This window comes from Limulus polyphemus, unplaced genomic scaffold (genome assembly GCF_000517525.1).
Source record: "Limulus polyphemus unplaced genomic scaffold, Limulus_polyphemus-2.1.2 Scaffold0, whole genome shotgun sequence".
Lineage (NCBI taxonomy): Eukaryota > Metazoa > Arthropoda > Merostomata > Xiphosura > Limulidae > Limulus > Limulus polyphemus.
The window spans coordinates 4,385,616-4,403,731 of record NW_013665610.1 but is presented as its reverse complement, the minus strand read 5'-3'; the positions used below and the strand labels follow the sequence as shown (position 1 = coordinate 4,403,731).

General features: G+C 32.7%; 1 protein-coding gene across 13 annotated transcripts in view; it reads right to left on the bottom strand.

The window, feature by feature from the left end:
* Positions 1 to 18,116, bottom strand: part of LOC106474893 (coiled-coil domain-containing protein CG32809-like) — a 386,694-nt gene that overhangs the window by 34,425 nt on the left and 334,153 nt on the right. For 12 of the 13 annotated variants that reach the window (XM_022383530.1, XM_022383845.1, XM_022383587.1 and 9 more), the window contains 8 exons: positions 15,887 to 16,049; positions 12,981 to 13,278; positions 11,179 to 11,324; positions 9,433 to 9,480; positions 8,447 to 8,518; positions 3,246 to 3,293; positions 1,747 to 1,848; positions 779 to 933 (listed from right to left, as the gene is read on the bottom strand). In XM_022383530.1, coding sequence (XP_022239238.1) covers positions 779 to 933; positions 1,747 to 1,848; positions 3,246 to 3,293; positions 8,447 to 8,518; positions 9,433 to 9,480; positions 11,179 to 11,324; positions 12,981 to 13,278; positions 15,887 to 16,049 — 1,032 coding nt within the window. The remainder of the gene's footprint in view (positions 1 to 778; positions 934 to 1,746; positions 1,849 to 3,245; positions 3,294 to 8,446; positions 8,519 to 9,432; positions 9,481 to 11,178; positions 11,325 to 12,980; positions 13,279 to 15,886; positions 16,050 to 18,116) is intronic. The other variant, XM_022383634.1, reaches the window with a different exon arrangement.

The following is an 18,116-nucleotide window of genomic DNA, read 5'->3' as shown; positions in this document are numbered from 1 at the left end:
TAACCACCTGGCCATGCCGGGCCGAATCTGTTAGGAACCATAGTTCTTTAAGAATGGGATACGGTTAAGAAAGATATCTTCCGGTATCTTAAGGAGTCTATACAATAACATGTCTTCGATAATGTAATATGTTGAAATATTAATTAAACGAGGTATTTTTTCCTAACTCGTTGAACCTTTTATAATTTCGTATGCTTCAAAACTTCACTATATGATTTCAAGGATAATGTTGAAAATAAATACTATCTGAAAAATTTCTGGCATAGTTTGATTTTTTATTGTATAATTATTGAAATAAAATATTTAATATTATAATTACACTTACAAGTGAGCTGCAATCATACACATACGACACAAACATCCTAATGACAGAGAACTTGGATTTGTCCAAGTGGTTAGCTGTACCGGGCTACGTTACGAAAGTTCCAAAGGTCGTACCACAATACCATTGAAAATTCTCCGCACTTTCCGTTGTAAGTGCGTTAGAAATGTGACCATTAATCTCTTTATTCAGTTGAAAGCCATATAAAGCCCTCTGGCGATAGGTGTCGCTGAATCTTTTTAGTGGTTTATATTAGGAACAATTGTGCACGAGTCCAAGGGGTTTCTGACTGAGCTGTGTAGCTCAAGTTCACATATAGTGTTGTTCAGGTTAAAAATATCAGCACCAGCACAGACAAACAACTAATCACATTACTTAGAAATTAGTTTAAACATATTAACACAGTCTAGTCACAATTACTTTCTGTTTTAATACTATTAGAAGAGAATGAATTACCTTAATCTTTAGGCACGTATCACGAACACTATCTCTGGCAGATATAGCTTGGTTTTGGGCCATTCTTCGGAGACTGCGCACTTCAACTTGTAGATCTCTGGTCTGTCGCCTGAGGTAGCGAAGCCTTGAGCAGAGCTCAGGGCTGAGATCATGAACTGAAATGTTTTGTGAAATTGCTCTTTTAAAACAGCCATGACAATAGTCATGATTATACCATGAAATAAACAAGTACACATAAAATACACTATGACTTTCGCCTTTGTAAGTATTGTGTTCTTGTTTATACACTGACGTGAGGGTTAAAACAGAAGTAGTAAAAAATACACTCTCGTACATAAATATTAAAAAATACAGAAAATATATCTTTTGCGCTATCCACATGACTCTTAGTTACATTTCTTTAAAATTTTGCTCACACGTGTTAAAAAAAATTCCACCATTAGCCTGACTTTTTTTTATCTTATGTACCACAAGCATCTTTTCGCTTGTCACAGAAAATGTGCCATGTATTAAAATTGAAATAAGCTGTGGTTTTTAATTATTTTTATTTTGACTGTTGTTTCTTCTTTCTCTTCATATATTTGTGGATTTCTCATGGAATATGTTTTATATATAAATTATTTTTGTAATATTGCATGGGTGTTTTTTTATTACATTTTACTTGAAAACTTGTTTTGAACGAGCATATTTTAGTATTAGTAATTATGCCTAAAAGGATTACTATCATTGTTATCTTCTTCAATGACACGTTAAACAACAATATTTCACTTACAAATTTCTGAAAGAAATCGTTTTAAAATGATCATTTTCTTTAATATTTTGTCTCACTATCTAGGAGACATAAACTGTGTTCGATACGAGATAAAAAAGAAACTAAACAAAAGAAGAAGAAAGCAAAGAATAGATGAAAAGAATCCTAGTTTTTGAAAGAGTGACAGATGCCTATAGACTTGAAGAAATATATATACCTTTAGGAATTTCGTAACGCCTGAGTTCCGCTGGCGTAGAAAGTAGAGAGGTAGGTTTAGGGGGAGGTTTGGGTTTACCACCAGGTGGTCGGTCGTCTTTTTCTGAAGGTCAAAGTTCAGAGAAGGAGAAGGAAGATTTTTTTTTATTTCTGAAGTATATACATCACTTTAGATAAAGTGACAAAAATTAAAGTAAAATGTGAATAGAGAAAATGAAATAACATGCCAACAATACCTAAGCACATACATTTACTGACCAAAGAAGAAAATAGTGCAATTTGTAGTGTATTACTACCCCCATGTTGTTACTGACGTTATTGAACCGACACTGAGATATTTCTTGTTTATTTTATTGTACATTTCAGACGGTTATGAAATTATTATTATTATTATTAAGACAATTTATTTTCTATATAACGAGTAGCATCACATTAATCAGTTTTTATGGCGAGTCTTTCACTAGTAAAAACGTGCGATAAAATAAAAGTAACGATTTTTTTTTACAGTGATTGTTCTTCCACACACGTTTCCGTTTAAATAGAATGCATCAAAACTATGCGGTGTCAAGAATAATAGGGGTTTTGGCATAAATGTAATTTTGTTTACAGTGAACTAACTGACAACTTCAATTTTATGGTTGACATGAAATTTCGTATACATGAAAGATCAAACACAAATACAGGAAGATAGAGACAAGTGGAAAACACGTGGAAAAAAGTAGAGCGAAGATTTACCGAAGAACAGGCTGATTTGTATTCATCATAAATGTAAATAAACGTACATAATTCATGGGAGTTATGACACATGGTACGTGGATGCATAGAAAATGTTTAATAAATTGCATACCTAGAGCTGTATTGAACCTTGAATGTAGAGCTTTGAATAAGCAAAAAAAAATGTTTTCGTCGAATTAAATTTTCTCCGGTATGTTATTATGATTAAATGTTTTTATTTTGGTGTTTCAATAAAGCTTGGGTAACAAATAACAAAATTCAAGTATTCAGCAAAACAAGATAAAAAAATGTATTGTAACACTAGCAAGTAGGGACTAAAGATATTAGTATGATCCTTTTAATATTTTTCATTATATAATGCACAACTTTAATGAACAAAGTTTGTTAATAGTCACCAATAAAGCAACATTGGTTAATTAGTTGTTAAAATATATTTTAGAACCAATAAACTGCTTTGGCAACTAATCAAAGCACGACGTCACACCTAAGTAACCAATTAGTTGGCTAAGTCAGCAACCGGATTGAGGTGGTAAATTCTGCATTGTCTTTATTATTAATATTAAGTTTTGCGGAAATAACAGTTCAATGCTAGAGTTTTTTCTTTAATTTATTTTTCGCGATTTATGCAATGAATGACAATAAAGAGGTTAAGGAGTTTATCAATGTTGTTTTCTCAAGGACAAGTTACTTAGTATGTCATGACTTTACACATAATCTTCTAAACTATCAATACTCCAGTTCGAACATTGTAAGAAATAGTCCTACCTTTAGATATGGATCTAGCTTTGATAGCCGGCTTGGTAGGCCTCTCAGCTAAAACAACAATATAGAAACAGTTTCAACACTAAGATTCCGAGAAATCTTATTCATTAATGTAATTCAAATATAACCTCACTCTTTTAAAATATACTATTAGGTATATATATATATTTAGACGGTATTTCAATGACGTAAGTATGTCATGTTATGTTTAAGTTTATCGACCATATGTTAGCAATTATACATTTTATTAGTTTATTAACCACTCTTTCAATATAGATAAGAACAACCAGTGTATGAAATATTACATAAATTATATATTTTTGTGATAATAATCAGGGCCCACCCAAGGTGGGTGGAAGGGCTCATAGAACACACCGCAAAATTATTGGGGCGCAAAAATGTAGAAAAAAAATGACAAGGGAAAAGGGATATTTGTGGTGATCGTTTGTGTGCAGAACTTAAATTAATATCATATCGAATACCGGAAAATTCAACTCCAGATAAGGTCATATTTTATATATGCGAAAACTAAAGTTTTCCAGAAGTTTGTCCGTTAGTCTGGCAAGTGGTAAAAGATCGTTTTCTAGACTAAAGTGGATAAAAACATTTTTGTGTTCCACAATGGGACAAGAGAGATTAAAATGTCTAGATAATTTTGTTAGAAAATAAAATGGCCAGAGAAATTAATATGGGATTAATTAAGGAAAAGTTTTACCATGCTAAAGGCTCGTAAAGTTCCATTTTTTTTAAAGACTAGTCTTTGTTTGTTTGTTTTTTGTACTCTCTATTCTGAATTTTAAAAATCATTTAAAATTTTGAAAACCACAGAAAAATAAATAGAAAATATACAAATCTGAAAAAGGGCGCAATTTTTTTTATTACACACCCTTCAATTTTTGAACTAGAGCCGCCACTAATAATAATGGATAGTTTTTGGTAGCAATGTATATTTCTCAAGTGAAAACAGTCGACGGCGTCATTGTTTGCCAGCGTATATTTACAGAAGTGTGTCATGCACCGCAGCTAAGTATGCAAACAGTGATATATAAAACCACCATTTAGTCCGCTATGCTCCAGCAAAGTTCAAAGTAAATTGAATTGTTAAGATCTATCAGGTAATGAAAGGAAAGTTTTGATTAACCGTCTCGCACCTGTAGAAGGCTTAGGTAATTAAGCCGAAAGCTTGGACATTAAAAACTAGAAATACGTGGTGATAGTCCAAATAAATTACTTAATACAGAAAAGAAAGTTAGTTTTCATGATAATATTATTACAATAGCACATTATTGTGATTTACAAGGCCGAATACGCTAATCCGAGAATATGAAATGTTTAATAACTGTCGAAGAAGTTAAAGCTATGTAACTCAATAAAAGAAAATCCATAATATTCAAGCGAAAGAACATTAAGATGAAAAATACTACACAAAACAAAACTCAGTCGTATACATATCCTTAGAGTAAAACAAGTAAATATATATCTAACCAACACGAAAACCTAAGTAAACAGTTATTAGCCACACTTACACTATCTTCTTCCAAATTTTCAGTAAAAAAATATTTGTGCATAAGTATATTCTCTTCAAGAGGCCGACTAAACTTAAAAACCTTTTTGTTTGTTTGTTGAATTTCTCCCAAAGTTGCTAGAGACTTATTTTAAGTGATAGACTATAGAGAAGGTAGCTAGTGAAACCACCCACCGCCAACTTTTAGACTGCTATTCTTAGGATAAAAAAGTGAAATTTGGCCATTACTCTTATAATACACCCACAGCCTCAAAGTGCGGAGTGCAATTTTTCTGGTGTAACGAGGCGTAAACCAAGGAACCTCAGATCTACAGTCTAGCACGCTAACCAGAAGGTCACGCTCAGACATTGAAAGTTTGCGCATAGCTACCAAACAGATGTTCCAAGTAATTTCACACCCAAGTTCCTTAACAACAAATTCTAATCTAGTATCAAACTATGCACTACTGTCAGATTTCTTATTATTATATGCTTAATTTTTAAGGGTTCTCAGTGCTTATTTATTAATAAAAATATATCTCCACGTTAATAAAAAAAATTTTACCCAAGATTCATCTCAAACTTAGTTGTAAGCCTAATGTCCGAATAAAAATTTAATTCGGTATAAATAAAGACCAACTATCAACATTTCTTCGTTTGTTGTTTTACATATATTATGAAAATGATACAATAGTTACACCCAATGTATGAACAATGAGGGATATTCAGTACATAGAACCGGCCTTTACCTAATACACCCTGTCATTCAGAAGACTCGATAATCCAGATAAATCACAGGTCAAAATATATCAATTAATAGCTTTACCATCATTACAACTTAATTTTCAGGCCTTGAAGTTGAACTTTTTTACTAGAAAACTAGCTTATTAATTATAAAAACAAAACAATACATCCTGATCTATATAACCCACAGAAGTACCTCCAACTAAAATATTTTTCTAAATTGAGTTTTGACAAATAACGATAGATTTAAATCTCTTGTATCCAAAATTTACGTTACGTAAATATATACTGCCATCGCAAATGGTCGTTCATAAAAATAAAATGTTTTGATTGTATACTTTGTATATTTGACGTGCAAAGAAGTGTTTATGTGCTCATTGTTTATAACTATCACCCTGATTTTGTCTCACTTGTTTTAAAATACCTTCACACACATCGTTTTCAAACTTGATGATGATGGGATGAGTCTATTCTAAAAGAAATCGCATCTGCAAATAAAATATTTTCCATCCTAATATTGACTCTGTCTTCATTATTAAACCTAGTCGTGAATTTTGGATGATAACTTTGTCACGGGGCAATATATCGATACATAAGTAATAAGACTGAATTCCTTTCAACTGGAAGTATCTCGAAATGGACAAATTCTGTTTCATTCGAGTGACTAACCCACCTTAGTATTACTAACGTATACTATGAATATAATGAAGAATTGGTGACAAGCATATGTTAGTAACTGGATATCAATAGCCAGTATCTTTAGTAAAACGTAATACAGCAGAGTCTTCCCCTGAGGGTAAGCAAAAATATATACATCGATACCGTTCTTTACTCTTAAGTATATTAAATTGCAACATACTATTGACAAAAATTAACAAATCTTTATTTTCAACACCGTTTCTATGGCGACTTCGACACGCTTAAGTAGTCAGCTATCACCACTTTGTTAGAATACATTTTCATAGACACTTATCTGGATCTGGTTGGAAAAAAGTGCCCGAATGTGAATTATTGCCCTTTTCTCCTCTCTATCTTACACTAATTCTACGCACTGGGGCCAGATTAATAATTCTAGCTCTTTACACTCTAACTCTTTTGTTTAAACAGTCCCTATGGCCAGGATGAAACGACTAAAAACCTTCCTCGAGAAGTGTGCAACATGGAAAAACAATGAAAATGTACTTTTACATTCCTTCCCTCGTGAAATACATAATAAACACGTATATTACTCTAGAGGTTAAGCTGAAATATTAAACATACAAACTGAACACTTTAATTCATTGGGTGATTATGAAGGATTTCCAAGTTTATAATGACTATAGTTTACAAAAAAAAAAACCTGTTGTTCTACGGGAAACAAACTCCACTAGTAGCCCACTGAGAATCATAAGTTTTACGTAGGGAAGTTTGGACACGGAATTACTGAATACATAATCCATTCTGAAGAGTGGTCATTGATACGTACATTATCCTGCATACTAACACGCCTTTTATTCAAACCAACAGTCTTGCATTGTTGAAAGAGAGAGAGAGAGAGAAATGAAAGAAACGCTAGTCTACGAGAAAAACAGTGTGCAGTGCAATATAGTTTTAAAACACACTGTACCATTTCTATACTTTCCTGTATAAAACTTATGACTCTCAATGAAATTTTATTCCCTAAGGAGAAATAGTTTTGAAGATGTGATCATTTTAAAAGGGGTTTTTCTTTTCAATACATTCATTTGCAGGTCGCTTCTACAGAAACATATAAATCTTAAATGGTTCAGCAGTGACAGGCCTTTCATTTCCTTTAAAAAGCTGTTTCTCAAATTGTTTGGAAAACAGTAGACAAGACTATTAAGTTCAGTATAAAAAATCGTAACAAATAAAACTGCTGAAAATCCCCAACGGTTAAAATCGACATTTATTTAAAAAATGCATAGGTTTTATACAATGAAATTTTGATTTTTTTTCTTACTAGTTTCTTTCAAACTAAAATTCTGTTTATTTTCTTATCTTATTTAACCAGAGTGTATGCGTAAGATCACATTCTAAATTGTATACATTTACCGCTTTATTTAACCAAGGAATTACACTAGGCTTTATATGCAGAACAGATTTATTTACACAAGGAATTAGACTAGATTTTGCATACTTCTTGAATGTTTTTAACTAAACTTCTGTAGCAGGTAGTAGTACGAATGCTTCAATTTATTATACTTCTTCTAGGTAAAGCTCTAAGGCAAAATTCCCAAAATGGTCTTTATTTATATTATACCAAAAAATGTCTTTTTATCTAATTTACAATCTATATTGTTACTAACATTAGAGTTATTAAAAGTATAACCTATTTTAAATACACTACTGTAACAAGTCACTTTTAAAGACCTCTCCCAAGACTCCATTTATTTGCATGTGTAAAATATATTGATCATTTGATGTAAATTAATGTAAATATTAAGTCGTATCTATAAGATACACCAAATCTGACGTTAACTACTGATATTCAAGAACTTATTTTGTTCAGGCTATAATAATGTTTTTATTAAAATCATTTTTAAGATAGTTAATTTTTGATCAAATTTATAATAACAGCTGTAATAAAAGACACATTAACTAATCAAAATTTATAATAACAGCTGTAATAAAAGACACATTAACTAATCAAAATTTATAATAACAGCTGTAAAAAAAGACACATTAACTAATCAGAGTAAACTGAGAATTACATAGAGTAATGACCCAAATAATTCAAATTCTATGTAACATCACAAAGAACTACAACTTTGTCGAGAAAGCTGCTTTGAAAAGGTTTTTATCAGAGAGCAAGTGAGATGTTCACTTATAGAAACACATGTATGATCAATCCACTTTCGAATTTATGAAAAAAGGTTAATGTCAATTCAACAATTTTCTACAAATCCTCCCCCCCCCCCAATTAGTTTAATTTTACAACAGAGCTAAACTGACTTACAAGTGTGCTCTGGCGAAGAGTGGCGATCTGTAACATCTTTAGTATCTTCTGAGAAAGACACGGACTTTTCTTCTGAAAATATGAAAAATAATTCGAAGTTGAGTTTTTTTTCGAGCTGCGGAGTTTACTTCGCTGACGGCACCTGGTTTTCAGTTTCGACTTTAAAATATCAAATTCTAAGGTCTAGTGTAGAATGAACGTACCAAAGATAAATTCATACCTTACTATTGTGTCGCTGTGTAAAATGTAATTAATTATATTTTTACATCTAGGTGTAGTGTAAATAACTAGAGAAATTTACCCAATTACAAACCAACCAATAGTGATATAGTAACAAAAATGTTTGTCAATAAAGCTTTCATCACTTTGAGCATATTTAAGTTTATACACTATAGCGTCTCTTATTGTCTAAAATTGATTTATTTTAGCTCACTGGTTATAGCGTTTAATTACAGAACTCTTTAAAGAAATTAAAAGTAATTAGGAAATGTCTTACTTGAAAAGCTAGAGAAAACGACCAACTAGGATTAAGATCGAATCTGAGTTTGTTTACGGACTTTTGTTAAGAAAGCTTATTTACAAAACACCAGTTTATGTTTATTTTTGTTTGTTTGTTTGTTTGAAGATACCAAGTCTGTTTGTGTCATTTTAAATTAAGTAAAATGCACTGTATGAAACAACACTTTAGGTTCATCCATGTTTACTCGATTACTTAAATTTTAACCTGATTGATTATTATAAAATTTACTACGTATAGAAACAAAACTCTTAACAACATTTTAAAGTTAGAAAACAGCCCACATGTCAACTAGAATGAATTCCATTGTATCAATAAAAGTATCTTTTTTTATAATTGCAATATTTCAAGTTCATAAAAAAAAACAAATCTTATAATTTATGATAATTAGATCCATGATAAAATATACGCTGTCTTTGGTATCCAAAATTAATTGTTTTAGATAAAAAAATTAAGATTTATAAATTACCTCTAAAGGAATGTCGTGTCAATTCTCTTTCAGGTACAGGATACTTATCTAGATATTATAAAAAAAAAACAACTTACATATAGGATCAGTATCAGTTTGGTATACTGTACTGAGTCTTAGTAATTGTACCCAAATAATATAGATATACAAACTTCAGCAAGTAATTCGTGATCGGCTAACTCTCGTTATGTAAAGGATCTAACATTACTTTCTAAGGCATTAGCTACAGTGATATTTACAGTGCCTAGCAATAGCATTCACCCCTAGCAATAATGTCACATTTTGATGTAATACAAATAATGTCAATAATTTTTTAATGAACTTGTTTTTATTCAAAACTCTAATGATCAAACTTAACACTGTTGTGTGTGAAAGAAGATGAATGTCAGAAAAACCTTCAAAGAAAATACATAAATTGAAATTTGCTGATTGTATAAGTATTCAGCCCCCTAACTTAGTAGTTGGTGGAAGCACCCTTGGCAGCAACTACTGCTGTGAATCTTTTTGGATAGGCCTCTACCAGCTTTGCACAATCGGATGATGTAACTTTTGCTCATTCTTCCTGGTAAAATTGCTCAAATTCTGACAAGTTCGCTGGGGATCGTTGATGGACTGCAATCTTCAAGTCTCGCCACAAATTTTCTATGATTTTCTAATCAAGACTTTAACTGGGCTACTCCAGGACATTCACTTTCTTCTTTTGAAACCACTCCACTGTGGCTTTGGCCTTGTACTTCGGGTCATTGTCCTGCTGAAATGCGAATCTTCGACCCAGTTTTAGATTCTTGGGTGACTCAAGCAGATTTTCCTCTAAGATTCGCCTGTACTTTGCACCATCCATTTTCTCTTCAATTCTGACAAGCTTCCCAGTCCCTGCTGATGAGAAGCATCCCCATAACGTGATGCTGCTACCACCATACTTAACAGTTAGGATGTGCTGTGTTGGGCTTGCGCCAGAAGTAACGCTTTGAATTTAGACTAAAAAGCTCAATTTTTTGTCTCGACTGACCACAAAACGATTATATTAGTTACAAACAGGGATTTGGTTCAGAAATAGATAAATAGGTAACAGCAAACCGATTAACATAGCTGTTAACGAAGCTATAGTGATAATATTACTGTAAACCGATTAACATAGCTGTTAACGAAGCTATAGTGATAATATTACTGTAAACCGATTAACATAGCGGTTAACGAAGCTATAGTGATAATATTACTGTAAACCGTAGCTGAAGAGTCTTGTAAACTTCATCCTTCATAATCAATGAAAATTTTCAACTATGACCTGTGGCATTTCAAATATTACAACTTGGTTGGTTGAAACGTCTGCCCGGTAAGTAAGGTCGCAGGCTCGATCTCCACCCTCTCTTTTTTGATCTATTCAGAAAAAGTCCTAACTTCATAAGATGGTTGAGCCACCTTTAAAATGTGTAACATATCTCAAAATGACAAAACTGATTTGATAAACAGGACTAATTCGGTTCCAGAGAGTTTAAAGAAGCATATAAACAATCTGGTATAAAGTTCAAACTTATGTGAACTGTGAAACATTTATGTATGCAATTGTACTAAGAAAAGTGAATCAGTTAGAACCGTATCTTTCTTTTCAATTAATGCACAAATATTTTAAAACACAGGTGAGAAAATGGTAAGGCAGAAAATATTTACTAAAATGACCGTATCCTTGTTGCAATGCACGACATTTTTTGCTGTTGTTCTAATTTCAACAACGCACAGGCTATGTACCTTCGGAGTCTTTAAATACTTCGTTATCACGTGTAGGAACTACTTCTTCAGCGTGAGACTGCTGTCTAGACAATGGAGTCGTCAACACCTTCTGGACCAATCCCGTTAGACTTGCTAACTGATGCTCCATAAACTCCATCCTTTTTCTAAATGAAAATATATTGGTGGTAAAACTGCTTGTCCTTTTAAAGAGACTCAACAGCAAATTGAAAGAAAATTAAAGATAGACGTTAGAACAAATTATAATAATTAAAAAATTACATAATTAGGCACATTAATTACCTAATTCGGGCGTGTTGGTTTGTTGAATATGGTGTCCAGCTTCTATAGGGGCTATGTGTGCTAGTCGTCCCTAATTTTGAAGAGGGACTGCAGCTAGTCAACTCTTGGGCTACTCTCTACCAACGAATAATAGGATTTACTGATACATTATAACGCCCCATGGTTGAAAGGGCAAGCACGTTAAGCGCCGGGTTTCGACCCCGCGACCGGTAAGTTGCGACTCGAGCGCCCTAGTCATCAGGCCATGCCAAGCCCTAAGTCGAGCTATCAAGTTGTTAATCAACTTTGAAAGCAGTATTTGTTTTAAACTTAAGCAGACGAGTTAGTTTAATATTGTTATTTCCCGACATGATTAAGTATGAAACGTGAGAAGTCACATCTGACACATTCTTTATTCTTGAAGCATTTTCGAGTTAAATTTATTGAGTCTTGAAAATACACAAGACACATTATTATAATTATACTTGTCATAAGACATTAATATTAAACCCATTGTATTTTTAAACACTATATTATTTACCTAGTTCATTATGAAAAGTTTTATGAAAAGTACGACTATAATCATGCATCCCAGCCAGCCTGATGAGCTCTGGATTAAGTGAAACGCGTCATCAGCAGTGGCTATGGGAAATGTGGTGTGGTTGGAATACTATTATTATACACCCTTTTAATTCTTAAAAATCCCCAAGGGACTAGATGAAGAATGTAGTGTTTAAAAATACAATAGGCTTAATACTAATGTCTTATGACAATTATAATTATAATAATGCTTCGCCAGCTTGTAAAAAAGGCGTTCATACCATAACAATTATATAAAAAACAGTTTCCTTTCCATGTTAAGTCTTTAAGATTAGCTTAAGTTTGTAAGTTAATTGCAAAAATACCCTGCATATTTCTTATGATTCGTGTACCTAATAAATTAATGTGCATTTTATGGTCCAACAGTTCGTCATTTTCAACAGATTATTAAAACACATTCCACTATGTGGTGTATCAATTCCACTGCAGGGAAATTCAAAGTGCCTGTTTTATTGTTAATCAAGTTTCAAAATGTTAGTATAAATACCTACAAACATCACACTCTTATGGAAACTAAGCAACAACTTATAAGATCCATTAATATCCTACTATTAGATCAACAACTGAGTTGTTATTACTATATGTACATAACCCTAATACAACATGCAGGTAATTTGTTGTTGGAATGATATTAATCTGAAATGCATATATTTAAATTACATCGAATACTTCGAACAAATTGGAAATTTAAATGTCTGTTGATGCAATCGTCAAGTATAATTAAAATGTAAATTACACTGTATATTAAAATGTTTTAGATTACTTCTAAATCATGTAGAGGCAATAATACTTAACATTTTTTTTTTGTAATAGAACGATGATACTAAACAAACCTGCATAATATAGCAGTATTTATGTTCATTTCAATCAATATATTGTTTATCAGATTTATAGGTGTTATTTTAATTTGATTTACAAGAAAATATATTTAATTTACATGCCTGGCTTCCTCGTCGATCACAGGAGTTATGCTTCGGGATCGAGGTCTATAAACTTGACTTCTGTAATATGAAGGATCCTCGTACCAGGTGGCGCTGTAACCACCAAATGAACTCTGATGTTCGATTCTCCTTCGTGGAGATGTAGAATAACTTATTGGTGGTGGTTTGCGTTCAGGAGATGAATCATACGCAGATTCATAGCCTCGTTCACAGGCAGCAATGTACTGACTTTGCCCAAGAGATGGATAAGGATGATCAGGCGTTGTAGAGTAAGCGCCTGAAGGTTCATAGCGAGGCTCTAAAGAACGATAATGGCCTTTTCACAGTGAAAGCTAAATACCCGTTGCACTTTAAGATGATATGACCAATAAAAAAAACAAAAAACATAGAGGCCGCTGCCACACTGTCAAAATTCTTACCTTACCTTGAAATTCAAAATAATATCCAACACAGCTTAGCTATCACGCAACAGAAAGCCTGTGATGAAACGTCTTGAGCTACTCAAATCATACACATAAATTTACACAGCCTGATATATATATATATCTATAATCCAAGAGTATTTTTTTTTACTTCAACTAAAACAATACAAAATAAATCACATTAATGAAAGACAAAAAAAAAAAATTCAATGTGAAATTTAATGCAATGTTAATTCAACACATAAATATGCTTTAGATATTAAAGAGAACGCTCCTCACAGCATATCATAAATACCAAGAGCAGCAAGAACAAGGTTGGTTTCTGGTGTCAAACTACCTGATACCACCTTTAATTTTATGGTTACAGTTTATACTGTTTGGTAAACGAACATACCGCTAACTATCAGACGTATGTTTTCCTGTTATAGCAGGTTTTACTTAACAATATATCGTATATAAATAAGGCCTAGTGATTCTAAATAATGTGTGTTACGAGGTTCTTACAAGAGAGTGTTGACTGTCTTATTCTAGTACACTGGAAAGTATTACTTTTTCAATTCAAAAATTTGTATGCTCTTAAAAATTGAGTTAACCGTAAATGTTTTATATTTCTGTCTTATGCTTTATATCATTGCCTGATAACAGTTTCAGTTGAACTTTATGCAGATAATATTATGACATCTTACTCCTACTGATAACACCCGCTCAACCTTGGAGTTTCTCTACTACACGGCCGTGCTCACTTCTATAAAACACTACACAAGTACGTAAGTCGATCCTGTCATTAAGTTTACTGTAAGTTATTTAATTCATGCATAACCTGATTTTTTTTTTCAGTTTAGGCAATGGTGGTGTAGAAGACATGGCACCCAATCAGGCTTTCTTGGGGTACTCACGTCCTCCCCCCACTGTCCCCTACACACACAAATACCTAAATCTTTACAGATCCAAACCTCGGCATAGGCATAGTTACCCGCCTCCCTGAATAATGACTATTTTTATTCTACACGTTAGATTTTCGGATTTTGATCCTGATATTCCAGTGATTTTGTTTTATAAAATTATTTTAATTCATTTAATTTCTTAGATTATGCCAAGTTCAAAAACTTTATCTATTTATCTAATTAATTATTTTACTCAAATTGTAAACTTTTCTCGCGCTGTTAAGTTCTTGAAATAAATTTGTTTTGAAAAAACTACACGAGGACTATCTGCGCTAGCCGTCCCTAATTTAGTAGTGAAAGACTAGAGGGAAGGTAGCTAGTCGTCACCACTCACCGCCAACTCTTAGGCTACTCTTTTACCAACGAATTTAGTAGTGAAAGACTAGAGGGAAGGTAGCTAGTCGTCACCACTCACCGCCAATTCTTGGGCTACTCTTTTACCAACGAATAGAGGGCTTGGCCGTCAGATTATAACGCTCCCACGGCTGAAGGGGCGGGCATGTTTGGTGGGACGGGGATTCGAATCCACAGATTGCGAGTCGAGCTCCCTAACTACCTGGCCATGCCGGGCCCTTGAAATAAAAGATGAGAGTCTATTTAGAACTAAGGTAAGAATGGCACGACGGCTGTCTTAGACCTTTCTGGCTTTCCTCACTCCATGATTATATACATATATATAATTATTTCTCTAAAGTATAATTCACTAAATGGCTATAAACATGGACGGGATGAAGGGTAATTTATATTTCTGACCATCCCTGGTTATTTTAAATTATATATTCAAAATTTCTAACCTAAAATTCTACCACGAACGAACGAAATAATAGATTCTGATCATAAATTTCCATACATCCCAGGATAGCCAGTACCAAAATTACATTTCGTATCGTACAGTGACATAAAGAAGGTCTCAGTGTAGAAGCCGAAAAGTTGTTCTCTTTTCACTGAACATTGAAGTCCATTAAAGTTCTCAAACCTTCGAGATGTATATATATCAGCAAAATGTTAACCATCGTGACTAAACGCGTTTTTGAACCATCTTGACTAAACGCGTTTTCTCTTACCCCGGAACTGTTAGTACCAGCTTGTTTTATCACAGTGTGCGATTATACTGTTCCTTATAAAATTAATTCTTTTAGTGTCTAAGATGAAAACACGTCTGTTTAAATTGTAATAATCAATAAAATGCAATTATAAATAACATTAGATTCTGAACAAAGCAAGTTACGTACGTAGTTCAGAACTAAAATTCAAACCAGTAATGAACATAGCTAATTTGGTATACTGTTCTTATGCTCTTAGTTACAATGACTAGACTGCATTGTTTCATCGCTTTTGGCGATATTTTTCGGACATAATTTTAAGCGCAGTGAAAAGTTAGTACCTAAATATATATATATATATTTTTGAAAATCCTCAATACTGGATTTACAGATACTATAAAAATAGTGTTAAAGACAAGAAGTAACCCTCAGGTCTGGGTGGGTATAACAATAAATGTTAACTTGATGGGTTTAGTTGTTGTTGTTTTCTCTCTTACCAGCAATGGGAATTGGCTGAGTCCTTTTCCTCCATTCAGATGGAGCTGGAGAATAGCACCGTATGGGTATGGCTTGGTTTACATCTGTTGTTAATATGGGGACTGGTGAATAAGGACTTACTCTACCATATGGACCTGAAATTGTTGGTGGTCTTAAGCTTTGCTGAAAAATAAAACAAAAGGCAAACAATGCAACGATGATATTTTTTGATTGTAACTTATTCAATATTGTAATTTCAATTACAAATACGTTAGGTTTTGAACAGAATAGTTTTTCCATCTATAATTAGACCTGTTCAAAGTTAAAACGTGTAGCAATCGAATACAAGGTTTAATTTTATCTGTACGTCAACGATATTGACTTTTTTAAATATCGATAAAATCACTAGTGGTAACAATAGAATGTATAATCATTTTGTGTAGTCATATAAAGAATGTTAAATTTCCAGAACACCATGGTATAAAATATATTTAGTGAACTACAATAGTAACAACAGATAAATAAAATCAGGGAGTGCGTCTGATCCGCTTGGAGTTCAAGAAAAATAGATGAGGATGTGCAAAAAAGTGTAAAAAAATGAGATATTACAAACAACAAGTGATAAGAACTAGAGACACATTTATATATTTTAAGAAGACAGTTCTTGTAAAACGAATATGCTACGTTACGTGGCATTTAAATAACTTTGTAAAAGAGAAGATGAATAAGATAAATGGCTTGGTTTTCAAGCAGTAACGATAACACTAAAACCTTTTGAAAGCCTGAATAATGTAAAATATTTTTTAAGTGCATGATTACATTTAAAACTTTAAAATAATAATTAATAATGTTTTATGACCCCCTTCTTACATTGAAAAAGTAAGTCGAATAATAATAACATTTTAGACTACACATTGCTGTGTCATTGACCAACAAACCAAAATTCGGCATTTTATTTCACTGTTCGCAGTACCTTAGTTTACAATTGAAATAAAAGAGAAACATTGCACAGGGATAAAAACGCTAATAATAATATCTTACTTTGTAAGTATTACAAACATTTCACGTCTATTACTAATGAATATGTTGTTAAGTTATTCGCCATTGTCACACAAAGACTGCAGTAACGTGCAGCATTTAAATTGGCTATTAGTTGTGGTAAAGTAGACAACATGGAAGTCATTAGCACTGTCAATAAAGAAATCTTTGCCTAGTGGTATTAGCCAACTTCTCAAAGGGCCACAAAAAACAAACACGAAGTAATTAAACAAGAAATAAATGCATCGTTTGCAGATATGCTTTGTCCAAAAGAATTGACCAACTGTAGTAAGAACCAAGCTCTCAGTAACGCTTTATGCTGGGGGTCACGTACAGCTCTAACTTCACCTAACAGAGGCGGAACATCGAAAATAAGAACAGCCTTTGAAACTTTCTTGAGAATTACAACCAAGAAAGGAAAGTGGATTCCACACGAAACCAAGGCGAAAAACATTTTAAAACCATGGTGGAGTCTGCTGTAGCAAAAAACAAAAAATGTAAAAATGACACAACCTTCAAATAGACTTATAAAAGTGAACGGTAGTAACCAACCGTCTTTTTCAAAATTTAATAAAATTACGGGTTTTTTAACTTGTCCTTTCACTTAGATAAAAACCATATTAATTTGTTTTAGATACGCATAACACAATAAGTTTTGTAAAGCAATAATTCAGATTCTAAGCAAATAGCAATCGATTTACTAAAGTTTGGACTACTGAGGCGTGTTGATCAAATACAAAAACTTTGAATACAGAGAACAGGGTAGATTGCCGTGTTTACATAAATTGCGTGTCACTGATATACACTACAATTCATCCTTACAGTGTCCTTTAATAATGATGTATAGTGAAACCAATCAATACTCGGATATAATCCAGTTCGATTGTAGATAAACTAACCTCAAGATCACTAAATTCTTGTATTAGACTACATTTGCATTTTCACCTGTTATGAATATTTGAATATCATACTGAAAACAAACATTTAAAGTCAATACATCACGAAGAAGCTATAATATCCAAATACTGTATCCACCTCAAAGTACCAGTAAAAAAAGATCAAAAGATTGTATCTACCATGAAGTAGCAGTAAGACTAAAATATTGTATTCGCCACGAAGTATCAATAAGTTTGTTTGTTTGTTATGAATTTCACGAGGGCTATCTCTGCTAGCCGTCCCTAATTTAGCAGTGTAAAACTAGAGGGAAGGCAG